Consider the following 20,161-nt stretch of genomic DNA (forward strand, 5'->3'; position numbering starts at 1 on the left):
TGGGGTTTAATCATCTGTTTTTGTCTTTTTCCACTGTGCAGGGTCCACTCGGCCTGGATGGCAAACCTGTGAGTAATTGCCAGCTTTTAAAGATTTGTGTAGTGAAGTATTTTGATAAAAAGTTTCTACTGATCTCTGCCACCCTAATTCTTTTAATAATGGCCTGCGATTGTGAGATGCTCTGGTAGGAAATGTCCTCCCCGGGGGAAAAAAGATCCTATCCCGTCTCAATATGTAACGTTCTGGAAATCTACCGTCGTGCAGAGTTTTAGCCCTTTAGTTAAACACACCTGAAGTAAGGTTTTCAAAATGACCTGACAATCGTGTGTTTAGGTAAAATTGGAACTAAACAGGTTGTATAACCCTGGTATAGACACTGAGGCATTATCATTGGGAATCAGTTTCATGTGGGTCTGTTTGGCCAGGCAAAAATATTAAGGAAATAATTTGCTAATGCTTTTCTGTTTGGCGAGGTCGGTGGTGTGGAAATGACTTGACCTTTACTATCTTACTTAAAATTGTGCCAAGGGAGGAGAGTTCTGAGTTTGTCTGCTTCTAGTGTGAGAGATCAAAGTATTCAAGTAGAACATTGCTAAAATAGAAAAAGGAAATAGATCAAAATACAAATTCAAAAATGTAGGCCTATTATCAGAAGCATAAATAGTCTGTTCTCCACTGTAAGCCATTTCAGCCATATCATATTTAATAGGCAATACTTGAGATATGTACGTTGAATCTGACTCCGAAGATACAAGTGACATTATTGTGGCAAAACATTTCATGACATCAGGGAAACATTCAAGACTATTGCTCTTATTTTTCGTACTGACTGATTTGTTTATTCTCTATTTACAGGGTCCTCCTGGACCTAAAGGAAGCCAGGTAAATACATCTCAAATCTGTTTTGCAAAAGGTTGTATATTTGGTGGCTGATCACATTACTTGTTTACCTTATATACAAGGCTGATTTCTTAGTAGTCAGAATTAATTTGGGTTTTATTCTTGCATGGAATTATGGGAAACTCCTGTACTTTTAGGATCTCTTGACTGAAATGTATTTTGTGATCTTAAAAATCATTTGACTATGAATGATAACTTTTCAACAGATATGCAAGTCTACTTTTGCAGGTCATTCATCACATTAGGTCACACCCCATAGAGCGCTATGAACCATTTATGTCAATTCATAAATGTGATGGAAATAATGGATTACACACTTAAAAAGCGAGTATTCATCATTGTTAACTTGTGTTCTTACAGACAGGCAAATGTTTTAGGGTCCTGTTATGCTCTTTAGCACTTTCAAGGGAAGCTCATTTGTCCAATGTAAAGTAAACCACTTCATCTTAAAGGACATCTGTAAGAAAGACCACCTCCAAGTCATTAATCTGTGGCTTCCTGTGAAATACGTTTGTCGTGTTGTTTTGACTGAAATCACTCAACCGAGTTCACTGATCTCATTCAGGTGTGATAACAGCCTGGTTTGGGGTTTTGCAAGCATATAACATTTTGTGAGTCTGCCTTGTTTAACAAAACTGATTCGGCCCGTCAGTTCATTTTTGCAGAGAGATCTGTGGCCTGTACGGGGTGTTCCCTGCTTAGGGACCAGGTTAAACAATACTTTTTCCAAGCTTTTAGTATCATTTTTTATATAGTGCAAAGCGTGTTGTATTATATTACAGTAATACTGAATGTTTAAATATAAATAATATTTTTAGTTGCTGCAATTTAAAAGTTTCTAAAAGTCATATTACAGCCACCTTCTTAAAGGTAAATGTACATTTTTGCTGCTCACTCTGTCATCCAAACAAATTGGGTCAAATAAAGCTCTTAAAAGGATAGTTCACCCCAAAATAAAAATTGTCATAATTTACTCTCCCTCTCGACAATTCAAACCTGTATGTCTTTCTTGCTTCTGCAGAACACAAAAGAAGATATTTTGAAAAATGTTGGTAAAAGAAAACCATTGACTTGCAATGGTGGAGTCCATACAATAGAAGTCAATGGGGAGCAATGGTTTTTGGTTAAAAATATCTTCTTTTTTGTTTTGCAGAAGAAAGAAAGTCCTACAGGTTTGGAATGACATAAGGGCGTTAATGTGACAGATTTTTCATTTTCTTTAATGCAATAGATCCCCCCAATTATGCAATTTACATCATTTTACCGTGTGTTTGGTCAGTGATAGTTCATCCCATTCACACACTTTTGATCATGTTATTTGCAAATGACAAAGATCACACACACGTAGAATGAGTTTAGTTGGAAGTTGGATGACTTTGGAACATCTCTGAAAAAAAGGTACATGTGAAAATAAGAAGGCTCGTGTGACCGGTCTAAGCGAATGAATCACTCGGTCACACGGTTTTCAGACCTGTTTCAATCTGCGCTCTGATCTTGTCGTTCTTTCCTGTAGACCTCTCTCATATACATTTTTCATTTTTGACAAACTGTCTAATCAACGCCCCCAACTCATTTGTTTCAGGGGCTGGCGGGACCGAAAGGAGATAAGGTACCTTAATGTCTTCAGTTAATATTTGACTCCACACGCACAGAGACCGCTTTCATTTCTTTGCTTCCCAGCAAGCAGATGTTTTCGGATTTTAAAAACAACTCGCAAACTTCGTTTGCATTGGCCTTCGTCTGTGAACACATGTTTTGGACGGGACGTAGAGCGTGTAAGGCTTTAAATTAGAGGAACTAGAAACCTGTGGTGAATGAAGCGCTGTTGGAGTTTCGGCTTGATTGCATTGAAACAAAAAACACGAAACGAAGCATCGAGCTTCAGGATCCTTCTCCCAGATGAACGTTATTCATTTAGTAGTTAGTAAACAGAATGACGTGCATTCTCCTTTTTGCATGTATTTATCTGCGTTCTATTTGTGTTAGGTACCATAATTGAGACCATTAGGAAATGTTGACCTGAGTTTAACAGGTTCAAGTTAAAACCGAGACTCTTTAAATGAGATTATTGATGTGATTAAAGGAAGGATTAAAGGAACATATCCAAAATGTTTTATTTTTTATTTTATTTACTTATTTATCCACATTTGCGTCACTCAAAACCCATGGCTTTTCTTTAATATTTAAAACCAAAATGCTGATTTTCTATTTGAATGAAGTGGTGTTTTAGTTTTTTGGTTACAACCTTAGTGAACAGTGACCACCCTTTGAAGCTTCAAAAGCATCAGAAAATAGCTCAGAAAAAGGCATTCGAATGGGTTTTGTTGCAGAAAATACACTATATTCCTTTATTTAATGAAGTTATTTGTTCTCGTGAGGCATGTCAGGATGCTTGTTTGTTGCCATTACAATTTTGGATGCACTACATATTACTCTGATAGAAAGAAAATACATATGTATATAGTGTGTTTACACAAACATTTAGTGAATGTGAAGGTCTAGTGTTTGTACTATAATTCTTATAGTGTTGTGGTCCTCATGTATTTTTTCTTTGTCTGTTTAGGGTGACCAGGGAGACACTGGGCCAAGGGTGAGTGATGTTTGCAGTAAGCCTAACACATTCTAACTAAAAAACATGTATCGGTTTATCATTTTTATGAACAAGAACACCCCAAATGTGCCCTTAAGAACATGTTTACATTTAGGGTAAAATAAGGGTGACAAATTGTTCCCCTGTGGATTGTTAACTAGCTACACACACACACACACACACACACTAACAGTTACACAGGTTCTTAAGCTTGTTCACAGTGATACCTAGAGGAGTGATGATGTTTCATAAATCATGAACGATGGACTGAGCTGTGTGTGACAGGAGGCTGGATTCTGGTTTAAGATGTTTGGAATATATCTTGCGTCTCTTTCTGAATTTGTCTCGCTCATATGAGCACATCCAAACAAAATTAGGATAAGATTAGAAATGATTTTGTATAAGGATGTGTTTTGTCAGATTGACAGTGATCGGGCTGTTTGCTGGGTCGCTTCTCTGTAATCTTTAACACGATGAATCATGGGGGATTTACTCGGATATCTGTGTGTGTTTAACTAAATCCGAAACATGTTTAGAGTGACAAATGTTACATGTAAAAAGTGTATTTATATAAATATCATTTGTTTAATTTAAGAACAATAGAAGTCAATGGGGTTTGCGTGCGTGCTATGTGTGTGTGTGTGTGATGCTGAGTAAAGCAGCAGTGTGGGAAACCTCAGTCATCCCTCAGTTCACCGCATCCCTGCTAACTAAAGCCTCATGCTCAAACTCCCATCCCTTTGTTGCATCTCACTCTCTCTTCTCGCTCAACCTTTTTGTCTTTCTCATAGCCCATCTCAGTCTTTTAAAGCTAACTTGATATTCTTAGCCATGAAATGTTTGAAATGTTACAGCATGGGCAAAGTTTTCCCACCACAGTTTATCTTACGCCAAAGTGATCGGGAGGTGTTTTACATTTCACATGGACATAAATGGGCAACAGCTTGGCACGTCCTGTCTGAAATGACAATCCTTCTACAGTCCTTACACCACCACATGTGTTTTCCATTTACCAGGATGCTGTATTTCAACTTGAGAAGTGATGTTCAGGGTTATACAAGTTATTGTAAAGTGTCTGTGACGTAACAAGGAGCATGTAACCAAATGTTTCAGAATTAACATGGCACAACTGTTGTTGATAGAGCTTCAGATGTAACAAACCTGAAGGTTTTCCTAAATCTCTTATGGCAGACGCTTCCCTCTCACAGACACTTGCCCTCTAAACACCTCTTAGTTGTCAGCACAGTTCAGCCCTCATGGTTTTTATGTTTTTAGAGACAAGCAAACATGAGTTTGTTTTCCTGACCAATGTGATTTCAAGACAGCAAAAATAAAACACTGTTTATGTCCAGAGTCATTTCAAGGTAGCATGACCAACAATTTTGGGAAATTTGGTCAGTTTGTATTTGGCACTCAGCTCAGGCCGGCCACATTGTCTTTTTTTGGGCTGCATTTAAAGCGTTAGCATTGTTTGTGGCGCAATCCTTGGACAGATCATAAAGCTGAGAAACGGTTTCAACTTTTTATCTTGACATTACTCATTTTGTTTTCCTTTTGGTCTTATTTACTAAATACAGACATGCTTTGTTTATAGTATTTATTTCATTTGATGCTAAAAATGATGGAATTGAATTACTTTTATTTATATTTGGATATGTGAATGTTGATGCCAGCATGACCATGTTAACACGTCACGTTTTCTAAATCCAACTCAAGCACATTCTGTCATTAAAGCGAAAGGGGACATACCAAATACATAGAAATATAAAACTCATATTAATTTATCACTTCAGCCATCTAAATTATTAAGAGACCATTCCCAATTTCTATTTAATCACCATTTCTAGATGAACTGTGGCCATTCCAGTCCAGTGCCTGTTGAATTTCAACAAGATCAAACCTCAGGAGTGACATAAAGTCATCCAAAAGCAATTTGAAAATTATGATAAAAATCCAGGTTATCCCATAAAACTTCTTTTTGTGTACAAATATTACTGTTGTATTATTTAAAAGTGAATATGAACTGGTTTTCTTTGCAGTATTTGAGGTCTGAAAAAATACAGAGCATTTTTTCTGTTATTTTCACATGTTTCTCCCATCTTCACTTTCTGCAAATAAATTCAAATAAACACAAATTTTACTGGGAGAAATGTTGTTAGTAGGTTAAAGAATAAAACAAAAAGACCAATTATAAATAGTAAATTTAGAAAAACTGAAAATAATCTCTTCATTTTTCACCAGTAAATAGTCTCTTAATTTTTTTCCGTGGCTGTTAAGTACACTAGCATCACTTTCTGCAGATCAGCGCCTAAAACAAAACATGACCAACATGACAGATCTTTTTAACAGGATCCTGTTTTCCTTTTTGTATTATAATCATTGCATATAGTAACGGCGGAGAAATGCAGTTTTAGTGCTCATGGATGACTCGTCTGTATCTCTGCTCCTCTCTTTAACCTGTCTTCTCACAGGGTCAAAGCAGTCACGCAGGCCTTCAAAGTAATCAGATTCTTATTAAGGTTTGTTAATGTCGTAGCCTTCATCTCAAAGCCGCTCCGTATGTCCGTGAAGGCCATCGTCCCTCTCGCTCCACTGAGATCTTTCTCCATCTTTCTTTGTCTAACACACAGTCCGAGGTGGTCAGTGCTCTTTTCAATGTTTCATCTCAACTTTCTCTTCTGCTCTTTCATCCCGCATCTGTTATGCTTGGTTCTTCCTGTCTTTGGGCGACTCGCGTGCGCAGATGGTCTTCCCCCGGTACGATCATGGTTACATCTCAGCCGATCAGCCCAGTTTCCAGCGCCGTATGCTGAAGGTAGCATGTGTGAGAGGCACGTGTCCCCCTTTACCTCTAACTAGACCTTCCTCTTCCTCGTTTTAACAGCCGTCATGTAGTGTGATTGATGGGGTGTTGTTTGTGTGACTCAATGTTTCCATTGTAACATGCTCATCCGTGTGTGAAGGATTTGAGCGTTGCATGCAAGTTGCATGGCATTTAAATGAATTCAGTTGATGAATAGTGTTTCTAAACATGTTTTTGGACAGAATTGTCTGGGTCCTTTTTTATGGACGGTATGATTTCTTTGCTTTGTAAAAGTAATCAACTTATACGACCCTATAACACATTATTTTACCTTCACAAAATGTTATTTGTGTGTCCTGACAGAATGTCTCTTTTTCCTAAGGCATTTCCTTCACATCACTTTATGTTTTATCAGGGTGATCAAGGACAGGCCGGGCCAGCTGGACCTCCGGGCCCTCCTGGAGCACCTGGACCAAGAGGCCCCCCAGGTAACACTGGGAAGGATGGCCCGCGTGGCCCACCAGGAGATCAAGTAAGACACTTTCTATCACTGCACTTGCTTCAGTCATGTGTCAAGTGTTTTCTCATCTATTAAGGTTGTATAAACGATGCAGAACTCGTTTATATTAAAGGTCCTGTGTATTAAATTTAGCGGCATTTAGCGGTGAGGTTGAGAATTGCAACCAACGACTCACTCCACCCCTCTCTTTTGAAGCACTACGGTGCCTGACACAGGGCTAAGATGTTGTCACGTTTTCTTTTCTTTGCCGAAGGAGATAACGTATTTATGAAAGGTGCTCTGTAGAGCAGTTTGTCCGTTTAGGGCTACTGTAGAAACAAAATGGTGAATTCCATGTAAGGGGACCCGCGTTGTATGTAGATAGAAATAGCTCATTCTAAGGCAATTAAAACATAACGCTTCACCATGTAAGGTCTGTAAAGTTATGTACATTATATTGCATTTCTGTCAATAGGTTCCCCAAAAATTACACACTGGACCTTAATATAATCACAATACTGCAAGGGGACTGTGTGACATCACAGTACCGTGAGAGTGATGTCACTTTCCGATCGGTCTTAGCGCTGCCACATAAATTCAAAAAAGCCTATTTTGGGAACGGTTGATGAGTTGAATCCGGTGTTTTATATAGGAATACATTCTGGGAGCATAGGGGACATGAGGACTGGAATTGAGAAACACTGCTTTAAATGAAAGTCAGATTGTTTTGCTACCTTGTCACAATATAATGCATACAATGCATAATGTTATGCACAAAGGCAGTTTTGAGATAAGGGACAATTGCAAAAACTATACTGATACCAAAAGCAAACCCACAACCTAGTGCTGTTACTCATTTTACAGTCACAAAAAAAGCCTTAAAAGTACGGCAACAGAAAACAGACATGTGTCAGAGAGGCGGCAGAGAATGACCATGTTAAACTGAATAAGGACATTTTTAGGAGAAACCTAAATTAATTCAGACACCTTCAACATTTCTGACAGTATATGTTTATTTGCCATTGTTTAGAAAAGGGTAATAAAATATAGAACTGTGTCAGAACAAATTCATCTTGATATTGTCAGATAACTTTGATAGAAAGAGATGCAATGGGGTTTGTTATTTTGTTATCCTCACTTACAAAAATGAAATACGGTAAAGAAATATCAAAAATTATATTTGGTGTCTGACAATTTTTTGGTTTGACTGTATAAACTCTTTGAGTTAAAGGAGATGCTTTTGATTTACTTTCCTCAAACTAGAAAACAGTTTTTTTTAAAGGGGTATACTTCACCCCAAAATAGAAATGCTGTCATCATTTATTCACCTTCCAGTTGTTCCAAATCTGTATAAATGTATTTTTTCTGATGAACACAAAAGAGAAATATATTTAGATAAATGCTTATAACTAAACTTGGACCCCATTGAAAAAAAATACTATATAATTAGTTTGTTCTGTTGAAGAATTTAGGAAAGCAAACGGTTGTGGGGCACTTTTGACTACTATTGTCATTTTCCCTACTATGGTTGTCAAAGGAGTCCAAGAATTGTTTGGTTTCAAGCATTCTTTCTCTTTCTCTGTGTTCAACCAAAGAAAGAAATGTATACAGATTTGTAACAACTGTTGAGTGAGTAATTCATGACAGAATTTTCATTTTTGGTGAACTATCCCTTTAAGAACCAACGATAGCAGATCCATTCAAGCAAATGAGAACCATTCCCATTTCTCCTGCTCTATATCACATTTAAGAAAATACCTGAGTCTAGTTTGACGTTTGGTTAACTTGCTCTTACGGATCTGCTGAGACCTGGGAGGTCTGCTCTTTGAAGTCATACAGGTGGAAATCAAGAACACGCAGTGGAATCATTTCTGAATCTGTTTTTTGTACCACAGCGGCCTGCGGTTTGCAACAGTTCCAGGTTGTATTTGAAAGGTTAAAGGCATTAATGGCGTTCTGCTCTCTGTCATCTGATGGTTGTGTTTTGTTCAGTCAGAGGTGATGGAGAGAGAGAGGTTAGAGGGGAAGGGGTAAATCCAGTTCATCAAGCCCCCAGCGGGGCGGTCGAAAACCACAGCCGATGCCAGCGCGCTGCGGCTTAACCAAATATAGATTTTAGGGCTCAACTCTCATCTGGTTTTAGTAAGGCACGGCCGCAGTGTTTTCTCGACGATCTCGGTTGTTCTTGAATGACCTATAAGAGATATGGAACCCGTCCAGATCTAGGAACAGTTTCCCCAAGTCCCCGAACGCACAACAATGTTTCTAACCCATGATGAGGTTAAACGTTTCTTATCACGAGGGCGGATAAATGTGGCGTAAATGTATGATCTGATGCCATGTTGGCATGAGCCTTGAGATCTGGAATGTACAGTAACCAATCTATAGTCATGCAAATCACATAGCACACACTGAGACGTTCACCAATGAAGCATGAGAAAGCATCCTGTGATGTGACATTCTCACATTTGAATACAAGTGAATTGTTTGTTACGTGTTCCCTAAACTGTATCTTGTTCATTTAAGAGATTTTAGAAACGTCAGAATCTATGAAATTCTGTGCCATGTTGCAGATGTGTCTGTGTTACCACCATTTTTGTGTTTATAGTTTGCAAAACCACCTTGTTAAGATGCACAGATCTGGGGGGAGTATGAAGTGACTGATGTCCCAATAGCACTACATCACAGGATTTTTGATTTTCCCAGTGATTCTTCTGGTTTCATTCATTTTTGACAGGGAACAGAATATTGTGTTTCTCTGTATTGTGGTTGAAACCCAGCCTTTATGTCTTCTTGATATACTGTACTGCATTTGACATGATGAGTGCATGCATCTGTGTGCATCCACATATGTATGATGTAAATGCAAAATGAGGACAAGCATATCTTTTTCATTAGAAACATTTCATATCGTATGGCATTTAGATAAGACTCTATTACCAGTTCAGGAAAGTGCAACTTAGCCAGATTTAACATCGTCTTACAAATGCTCTTTATGTCTATTAAGACACACCTTTAGTCAATGTACATTAATGTCAATGTACAAGCCCATGCTGTGCAATACTGACATCTGGTGGTGAAGTAATAAACAGCAGTTTCTGAACAGGGAATGTCAAAGTTCACCACAAATTTGAAAATACTCGAATAGTTTACTTTTTATCTATACATTTCATTTGTTTTATGTACCTTTAAGTTTCAGAAATATCATCCACGCATCATAAAAGTAATCCAAATGACTGCCGTGGGTTAGTAATAAATATCTTCTAAAGTGAAATGATAAGTTTGTGAGAGAATATTTTGAGCTTCTTTAGCCAAATTGAAATGAAAATGAGCACATCTGAGCACAAAAATACAGTGGCATGTATTAAACTTTCAAATCTTATTGGTTCTATCTGACAAACATATCAGCTAGTCATAAGACACACGAGAACCAATAATATTTCAAGTTATTGATAATGTGTATATGAAGTTGTTTTAACTTGTGCTTACACACAACATCTCTCTCTCTTCTTCAGGGTTCCCCTGGACGAGATGGAACGGAGGTGAATCTCCTGCACATTTCTTTATCTCATCTTTGTCTTGGAATATGTTGTTATTTGTTTTTGTCATTTAAATATGTTTTTCTATCTCTACAGGGGCCGAGAGGATTACCAGGAAAACCAGTAAGAAAACTCTTTGTGTGTGTTTTTGAGCCTGGAACTAACATGTTGTTTCCTTCATGGAGAAGAACATTGTCCAAAAAGTACAAAATGCTTTCCTCTTGGTATAAATGTGAACAGCATGTTGAGGTCTTTGGCCTTCATGATTGGTTAGCAATGTAAGTGCCTTCCGGCCTCAGTTGTCTTTAAACACAATGTGAATCATCCCGAAGGCCGTGCTGACATCTCAGCTGATGTCTTGATTCAGTCTGTCTGTGTTTCACTGACATCATTTTTAATGTGGGGTGAGGGGTGATTCAAGTGGGATGCTTGTGTAGTAAAACAGCAGAGTATGTTTCGGAGTATGTCTTTTGAACGCAAGGGTGTTCATTCACTTTTTTATTTTGCAGGGTGAAGTTGGTGAACAAGGTTACCTAGGACCACAGGGACCCTCGGGGTCAAAGGTCAGAGTTCTTTCTTTCATTCACGGAAATCATTTATTGAATTCGGACGTCACCTTTTACGTCTCACGATTCTGAATATCTGCATTTAAAGCATCGGTCTGTTCCATTCTTCAATCATTTTAAATCTCTTGTGTGTCTGCAGGGTGAGCAGGGAGAGACAGGTCCTCAGGGTGACAGAGGGACAGATGGTCTGCCAGGTTTGAAGGTGCTTGAAGCTTTTTTATTTCACACTTCATTTCAGACATACAGGCCCAGTTTCACAGACAAGGCTTAGCTTAAGCCAGGACTACGGCTTAGTTTAATTAGGATATTTAAGTCGCTTTTACTAAAATGCCTTCAATAAAAACATTTCTGGTATGCAGTTTGAGACTTAACAATGGCACTGATTTATTTCAATATATGGAAGGGCAATTTATTTTCAGTAAAGACAGCTCAAACTTTCATTTTTGTCTGGGATTAAAGTCCCCGTGAAGCGAAAGTTGCGTTACTTATTTACTTCCGTTTTTTGACGCATTTTCGAGTGAAATAGATTTTCGAATGAAAAAAGAGTGGGCGTTGCTTTCGTGTTTCCTTGTGATTTGATTGGATGTGAAATGGAACTGGCAGCAGACTGACAGTTGAAGGGGAGGAGTTAACGGATGCTGCGACCAAGCCGTCCAACATACACCATTTAAGATGGATATTCATTACAGAAAGAAACTGCATTTTCAGATTTTAAAGGTGCCAAAGAATTTATTGATACAATATGCTATATTGTTCTCTGATATCTACGTAGAAGGTATGTGGCTTTATTAAGCAAAAATAATTATCCAGAATCGGTTTTACATGTCCATTTACAGAATGTGAAGGTCTGTTATTACCTTATTTGAAGGGTCATGAATATTAAGACCTCTTATTATTCATCTATGCCTGGGTAAATACAGTTCCTATTCTATGGCACCTTTAACTAAAGAGTATGAGGGCACACACATTTTAAAAAGAGAATAACCCACATGGATAAACTATTTACAATAAACGCTGCAATATTACATGGAAAAATATGTATTGTCATTTTTTATTTCACTGGGACTTTAAGCCTTGTCTGTGAAACTGGGTAAAAGTTTATTTAAATGGTAAATGTAAATCTTTGGGGTTGGAACATCACAAGGGTGAGAGTTGTTTGGTTGTATTGATTTGTTTTGTGTTTGCAGGGAGACAAGGGAGATGTTGGAGAACAAGGACCCAAGGGCGAAATAGTAAGATAGACAATCATATACAGTACATTATACATTTAACATCTTAGAGAATGTGCACATTTGTGTAATTCTCGGACTGTATTAGAGAAATGTCTTATGTGTACGACAAGATTACGTGATCTTGTCGTATCTTTAAAATTGAGAATGCTGTTCTTTGTAGGGTCATCCTGGTGAGAAGGGCACATCAGCATCCAGTGACATCATAGACTTCAATGGCAAACTCTTAGATGCTTTTCAGGTGAGCTGTGAATGTATTGAATTACTAGTCGCTAGATTTGTGCAATTTGATTTTCTTTAAAAAAATGTATTTGATAAATTCATAGTTAAATTAAAAGCAAATGTCATTACATGTCTGGTTGATTTTCTCCGGCAGGCCATTAAAACCATCAGTGTCTCGGTAACAGTATTTGTAGCATGGGTTGCCATGTTTTTATTTACCTGCTGTAAACAAATACTCACTGTGTGTTTGTGTGTGCTTTGGATTCAAAACAGATGCGTTATTTGATAATTCAAGAATTTCCAAGTAATACATCAAACAAAGTTTCAATATACAAATATCTTGCATTTCTTCCGATGTAATTCTTCATCACGACATCATTATGCAAAATATGTTTTTTAACATTACTTTTAAAGCACACCACTTAAATCAGTGAAATATGCATGGCTGTCAAATGTGGTGTATGTTTTTAATACCTTACAAACGTTCTGTAAAGTCATTAGACTTGGTGCAGTGTTATGGGAATGTTTTCTGCAACACAGCAGGATGAAGTTACACATTTGGATGCGATTAGCATTCTGCATGTTTTTGATCTGAGAGTTTACATTTGCATAAATCCTGGTAGTTTAATGAATAGTTCTTGTGCATACATGTTAATGACTGTTTAAGTGTGCTGGAAGGCCTGGACATTGTCAAATGTGAGAGAATTATACAATATCAACAAGATAACTGCTCAGACATTCTTATTAAACCACAGGCCTTGGCAGCACATTTGACCAATGCATTGAAAAGTGTTATTGGCAAATAGAAAACGTTCAGTAGGTGTTTAAATCCCACTAGTCCCACAATAGGATTTATACAGGAACATGTTTTATAGCAGCTATTAAAAGGAATTTATCAGAGGTTTGTGGTTCCTAAAATCTAAATGTTTTTTTCAAAAATCAAAGACGTTTGATGTAAAATGAATTATTTCTTTTCCATACAGGGACCCCCTGGACCGCCAGGACCACCAGGAAAAGAAGGGCCAAAGGTTCATCTTATGCAACTTTTGATAAAAAATGTCCTCACTGTTTTGTTTATAATAAATGGGTTTGTTGTTTAAATAGTTAATGCATAGAGTTCTTATAAAAACCATGAAAGCCAATTGAACTGAATGAACAGGATCTAACTAACACAGTTTTCTTCATCCAAACAGGGTGAGCTTGGTTTGCCTGGGCCTGCTGGGATTGATGGTGAAAAGGTGAGAATCTCTTCATGACACAAATTCATTTTTAGTGGTGCTCGGTTGTAGGCTGTTTTCATTTGGAACTGTAATCAACCAACAAGAACATCCTAGCAACACCCTAGCAACCAACTAGTAACACCCTTAGTAACCACTAGTTTTGGGCATAGCACCCGACACACAGCTTCTCCAGGCTGTTGTCATCAAGGAGGAGACTGCTGAGTCTCCAGGCCAGGACAAGCTAAAGGACAGTTTCATTCACCAGGCCGTCGGGAAGCTAAACTCCCTCCCAGTTTGCCCTCCCTCCCCTCTTCTTGCCCCATGCACCACTGAACTTTGACCTCATCCGAAGGTCCTCCCCCCACAACATTCACTGACCTGCACTAGTTACTTTATGCTCACTACTCTATATACATGTGGCAGAATTGACAATAAAGCAGACTTTGACTTGACTTTTGCACTGATAAATCTAGTGTATAAATATGTTCTGAATAACCATTCAGAAGGTTCAATCTTTGCATTTATTTTTTATCAGGGAGATGAAGGAGATACCGGAGAGCCCGGTGCAATTGGAGAGAGGGGAGAGAAAGGAGAAATGGGTCTCTCTGGTCCTTCTGTAAGTATTAAAATATTTAAGTAGAATCAGTATCGCTTCACAGTCTCTTGTTCACACTGGATGTTTTATTTCTCACATATCTTTTCTTTGTTACAGGGAATGGACGGGCAGAAAGGAGAGAAAGGAGATTCTATACTAGAGGACAACCTGGTACATCTTTGAAGCATCTAATGAGACTAATAATATAATGTGATTTCATGAGCACAGTAAACTGTAATTGTTATGTCACAACCGATCACAGGTTCAGATGATTTCACAACCAGGACCACAAGGACCTCCTGGACCACCAGGACCTCCAGGATACATGGTGAGACACATTATAAAATCGTATAAAAACAAAAGTTGATTTATAAGATGAAAAGATGATGAATTGAAAGACTTTGACGGGATGAAATATTTTTCAGGGCCATCGTGGCATGCAAGGCCCCAAAGTAGGTGTTTTGTCCTTGGTGTATATTTGCAGTTTATATAGTCTGTTCAGTCATTGTCCTGACAGAAAAAACGTGTATGAATTAATGCTAATTTATGATGTATTGTATCTGTCTAAAGATGTGTTCAATATCTTATAGGGTGATCCGGGGGAAAATGTTAAAGGAGATAAGGGAGAAATGGGCACTCTAGGAATTCAAGTAAGAGCACGTCTTATCCCATAATGCATTCGATTATATTACAAAACAAAAGTCATATTCACATTATTATTTATTTACGGATATTATGTAAACTCTTGATCAATTTTATTATACTTATTATGGAGGATTATGTTGTCCTCAATTTATTAAAATATCTAATTATTTTTCTATTTTTTTAATTCTGTTTTATAGGGCCCCCCGGGGCCTCAGGGTCCTCCAGGGTCAACAGGATTAGTTGGCTTGCCTGGCACCAAAGGTGAAAAGGTAAATGTATATAAATACATAAATGTGCCAGACATGTAAAATGAATCCTTGTCATATGTATGATATCAGAAATATTTAAACAAATGATTTTGTTTAATTTCTTTGAAAGGGAAAACCGGGGGAACCTGGATTAGATGTAAGTAGTAATCCATGTTGTTTTAAAGGGATACTCCACCCAAAAAAATGTCTTCTGTCTTCATTTACTTACCCTCAAGATACATTTCTTAGTTTTGGTTGAACACAGAGAAAGATATTTGGACAAATGTTAGCAACATTTTTGGGCACCATTGACTGCAATAGTAGAAAAAGCAATTGTGGGCTTTTTTCAAGAGAAGATATTTTGAAGAATTAAGAAAAAAACCTTTTTGACTACTATGGCAAACATTCTTCCAAATATCTTTCTCTGTGTTTAACCAAACAAAGAAATGTATACAGATTTGGAACAACATGAGGTTGAGTAATTCATGACAGAATTGTCATTTTTGAGTGAACTGTCCCTTTAAGTCTGCTGGAGTATATTAATGAATTTAGCTTTACATTTTAGTTCTGTGTTTCTACACTGCAGGGTTTTCCTGGTATTAAAGGAGACAGGGGCGTGCGTGGGGAGAGAGGAGAAAAGGTATGGTATTATCTCTGTGAAGTTTGTGTAAAATTTAGATTTTAATTTAGATTCCTTTATTCATGGCACATCAAATGGCAATGACTCTCTCTGGAATACTGAATTCTGATTGGTCAATGGTGGCAGTTTGCGTGTGCAATTCCAATAAACAATGTGATTTTGTTGATCTGATTCACAGGGGGATCGTGGTCCCGTTGGAAAGAGGGGCCTGAAAGGAAAGAAGGGAGAACAGGGACCTCCAGGTCTGGACCAGCCCTGTCCTGTGGTGCGTGCTCTCCCATGTTTATATTTGTTGATGTCTTACAGATTCATTCTGCTGTAAACCAGGTGAATAAACATGGGGGTCATTCCAAACAAAGCGGATCCATTTGGGAACACAGACGTTTTCACAGACATTCTTCCTCTTTATTTCACATTTCTTCATCTTTTTCTCTATGTTTCCTAAAGCTGCTAGGTCTGGTTGATTGTGTGTTTTTAGTAATTATGAGTGAGCGTATTCTATATGTGTGCTTATCTGACAGGGATCTGAAGGATGTAAAAAAGAGCCAGTGGAAACAGGGCAGCTGGTCTCAGAGGACCCCTGTCCACTGGTACAGTATATCTGCCTGCTTCTATTTCCTCTATTATTCCACTAACGCCTGCACTTTTCTGACCCTTTCTGACCTTTCCCACTCTGTCACCTATACTGTATACTAATAACATACTATGAGGAGATTATTACAAATATAGACAAAAAAAGATTGTATTAATTTGTTTTAGTGGTGCTCGGCAATGGTAAGTACGACTATTGCGTTTGCTCTGGTAGATCTATGTGCTACCCGATGTAAAGGGATGATGATGTTAGAGATGATGATAGTTATTGGCTCCCTAGCCACTCCTAACAGTAACCCAAGCAACCACATCAGTACACCTTAGCAATCACTTTTGTACACCTTAGCAACCATATCAGTACACCTTAGCAACCACATCTGTACACCTTAGCAACCATATCAGTACACCTAAGCAACCACATCAGTACACCTTAGCAACCACATTAGTACACGTTAGCAACCACATCTGTACATATTAGCAACGACATCTGTACACCTTAACAACCACATCTGTACACCTTAGCAACTACATGGCAATGCCCTAGCATCAAAGTTTGTAAATTTTTGAAAACATAAAAAGTTTTTTGTATCTGTTCCTTTGCTGTGTTTGTGTTTGTAAATAACAATTTAATTTGTTAAAATGCACACTATAAACCTAAAAAAATATTACTATTTTGTCTGCAGACAGTAAATTGTAAATTACTTTTTTATATTCCTAAATTTCTTTATAATAATAGTATTACACCTATCGGTTTTGTGTTTTAAGGGTCCAGATGGACTTCCAATACAAGGCTGTTGGCACAAGGTCTGTAAAAGTTTTAATTTATTGGAGATGCTTTAATATACTTTAACCATGTCTGTTCTTTTTTGTGTGTGTGACCTTATAACTGCATATGACTTTGATTTTGCTTTTCCTAACATTGTTTGTTTGTTTTTCTTGCAGTGATGCGTGACCTGCAGCATGTCGTCTGTACATATTGATGTGATATATACTGCAATTTCATACAGCTTCCTTATTTTAATATTTTTAACATTTTTATAAAGACTGTGATGGACGTTCATCAGTATTACATTTGTATTAATATTTTTATACCCGACGTTTGACCCAAAGAATGGATGTTAGTTTTTGGCATCCATTGGAGTCAAACAATCCAAAGATGAAGATTTTTTCAAGGAGCTTTGCTTGTGTGAGTGTGCTGGAGGACTGTTGCATGCTGCACTGACTCCCTCAACCGGTGCTGCAATACTCTTCACATCACTCCGTTTGTTTTAAAGGAACAAGCGATGCTTCAGAAACTCAAGAGAAAGCATCTCTCCCAGACGAAAACCCAAAATCCAGAGGATTTAAGAATTACTTAAAAGTCCCTTAAGGGTCAGAATCTCAATAACATCAGTTAATATTGACTCTCCTCGGTGTGCAGGTCAAACAAGGGTTCAAACTCCCCTTAGTAAAGTCAGTATTTTTCTGGAGGAACATAAATGAGCTTTTAGAGATGATGGGAGATGAGGGATTGGCCTCATGGATGCGGCTGCTCTGTAGGACGGCTGCAGCGACACATGAGGTTGTGAGATGGAAAGGATAGAGAACAGCTCATTATTGTGAGAATATTATTGAACAGTAATTTATGATTGATTTCGTGTGTTACTGTTATGCTTGGTTTATTTCTTTGTTTTATTAATGTTTTGCAGTAATATAAGCAAGAACACAAAGAAAGCATCAGGTATCGAGTCTTCAAGACTAACTTTTGGATGGCAAGCATTTACACACTATTGCCAGGGAATATAATCATTGACAGTTAAAGGAAGTATTACAAATCATTACATCTATCGGTTTATTTTTTATTTCTTTAATACTACTGCATATAAATTTATATATTTTCTGTTTGCGGATAATATGTGTTGATATTTTTTATGAGATACATTATCTGTGACTACCTGAATTTTATTTGACGTCACATTTTTTAATACATATTCTATATTTTTGTTCATAGTAATTTATGGTTTGTACTCTTTCTTATTTGAAGATGGTCTGAACCGAAGGTGTTTTCGTGAACGCACGACTTTAAAAAGGGTCCGTTTTCAAAGCTGAGGAAGCTTAAGTGCTCTACGATCTTTCATAGCATGAAAGCAAAGAAAGATAACACTTTGTTTGACAATTTCATTTACTTTGATTACTTTGTTTGGTTTCAGAGATTTAACACAGACATTCAGATTAGATGTTACTTGCGATGTTTTAGCATGTTTAGCATACATTTCCAATTATTATGGCAAATCCTCTTTCAGGGTTTTTAACACCATTTTACATAAGCTCTTCTTAAATATTTATTGGTAATCATCAAATAGCCTGACATCAGTTTATATAACGGTTATTATATTCGTAACATATATGTTACTACACATAATACATTAGGATTTCTATGGCATTATTTGGAAGACAAATGTTTCACATTAAATTGAAATAAAAAGTCTTGATTGACCAATAGCATTGAGATGTTTTCAAAACAAAAAGAATGGGAGGAAATTCCAGAATGTGTTAATGTACAGTTTTTGTTTTTCTTTTAATTTCTTTACAGTGTTTATTCAACACAAAGAATGTTTTCCTTAAAAGATATTGAAAGATTTTATTTTGCTGCTGAGTTATTGTGTTTGATAGTTGATATGGGATATGGAATAAGGAACAATATCCTTACCCGACAGCCATCATTGCTCCCGAAGATGTGTTTTATAAAAAAGATATTAAAGTTTGTAACAAGTGCGTTGTTGTTGTTGTTTAAAAATATTGCAAATATCACAAACTTCCAAACAAACAATCAAATCAGTTTTCATTGTGCTTAAAAACAGCATTTTATTATAGATGAAATACTCAAATTGAGCAACACGAACAAGAACTATGTGACAGCAATACACCCTTCTGAAGTGTTTGGACTGTGATGCAAACGACATTTCTGTCTTACAAGAATGAATGGATAACTTCCAGCTCCACAGAAAACAAACTACAAGAGTTCAAGCTAAACAGGAAGTGGAAACTTTCAAAGGCAATGCAATTCCAATACAAACGTACAAAAAAAACAATAGAAAAAAATATTCAGCATACACAGAGAACCTTCTATATTTACAAAATAACACAAAGCTGAATGAAAAAACTCTTGTGTGTTTAAGTGTGAAACCCAGTGATAGAAATGAGGTGCTGCCAGCATGCCAAACAAACAATGCTGTAGCTTATCACAGGGAATACACCGGACACAAAATATGCAATCCAACTCATATCCATTAATAAAAGTAATAATTTAAAAATAAAAAGTTGCAAAAGTGGTACTTAAAGATGTTTCAACTATGTGAAATAATGAATACCGTGACCGTGTTTAGTCAAAACTCCCTGTTGGTTAAACATATTTTTGTGGATGGCAGAAATGTTTTTGTTTACCTAATTTGTAAGTCGCTTTGGATAAAAGCATCTGCTAAATGACTTAATGCTTTGCAATGTGATGGAATCGGTGAGTTTAATGGAAACAAAATACTGTTGAAACATGCTTATTATACACAATGAGCTTTTTAAAGTGGTCCACAAAAATCAGATTACTATCAGACAATGCACTCTTGAATGTTACAGCTATAAAAAAAAAACATTTCAGGAGAGTACTTGCATATTTTGATGACTGTATCTGCACTACGTTTTACATCTGCAAATTTTAGCTACAAGTAAATAAGATCAGTTTTCAGAGTACACAGCAATGAAAACACATTCGACATATTTAAATAGCAGTAAACGTGTGACAAGAGAGGGGGAAATAAAATAACTATCAATTTAGGGTGTTTGGCACTAATGTACGACTTTATTCCTTATAAGAAACCATACCGGTTCAAACTGCAAGTGA

General features: G+C 37.0%; 1 protein-coding gene across 1 annotated transcript; it reads left to right on the forward strand.

The window, feature by feature from the left end:
- The first annotated feature begins 734 nt into the window (after positions 1-734).
- Positions 735-19,041, forward strand: col23a1a (collagen type XXIII alpha 1 chain a). The gene is made up of 25 exons (XM_079479941.1): positions 735-882; positions 2,483-2,509; positions 3,464-3,490; positions 6,234-6,305; positions 6,709-6,825; positions 10,308-10,334; positions 10,428-10,454; positions 10,841-10,894; positions 11,037-11,099; positions 12,085-12,129; positions 12,290-12,367; positions 13,332-13,376; positions 13,542-13,586; positions 14,104-14,184; positions 14,281-14,334; positions 14,426-14,491; positions 14,589-14,615; positions 14,754-14,813; positions 15,006-15,077; positions 15,187-15,213; positions 15,643-15,696; positions 15,875-15,961; positions 16,218-16,286; positions 17,053-17,091; positions 17,230-19,041. Exons 1-25 carry the CDS (start codon positions 781-783, stop codon positions 17,230-17,232), a joined length of 1,368 nt encoding a protein of 455 aa, XP_079336067.1. The 5' UTR covers positions 735-780; the 3' UTR covers positions 17,233-19,041.
- The last annotated feature ends 1,120 nt before the right edge of the window (positions 19,042-20,161 follow it).

Source organism: Barbatula barbatula (assembly GCF_947034865.1).
Source record: "Barbatula barbatula genome assembly, chromosome: 18".
NCBI classification, from domain to species: Eukaryota; Metazoa; Chordata; class Actinopteri; order Cypriniformes; family Nemacheilidae; genus Barbatula; species Barbatula barbatula.

Excerpts from the sequence above, each read along its gene's own strand:
- col23a1a (XM_079479941.1), top strand. The coding sequence starts at position 781 with ATGACATCAGGGAAACATTCAAGACTATTGCTCTTATTTTTCGTACTG. Across the intron at positions 11,100-12,084 it reads ATGGTCTGCCAGGTTTGAAG|GGAGACAAGGGAGATGTTGG; the intron begins GTGCTTGAAGCT and ends TTGTGTTTGCAG. Across the intron at positions 12,130-12,289 it reads AAGGACCCAAGGGCGAAATA|GGTCATCCTGGTGAGAAGGG; the intron begins GTAAGATAGACA and ends TGTTCTTTGTAG.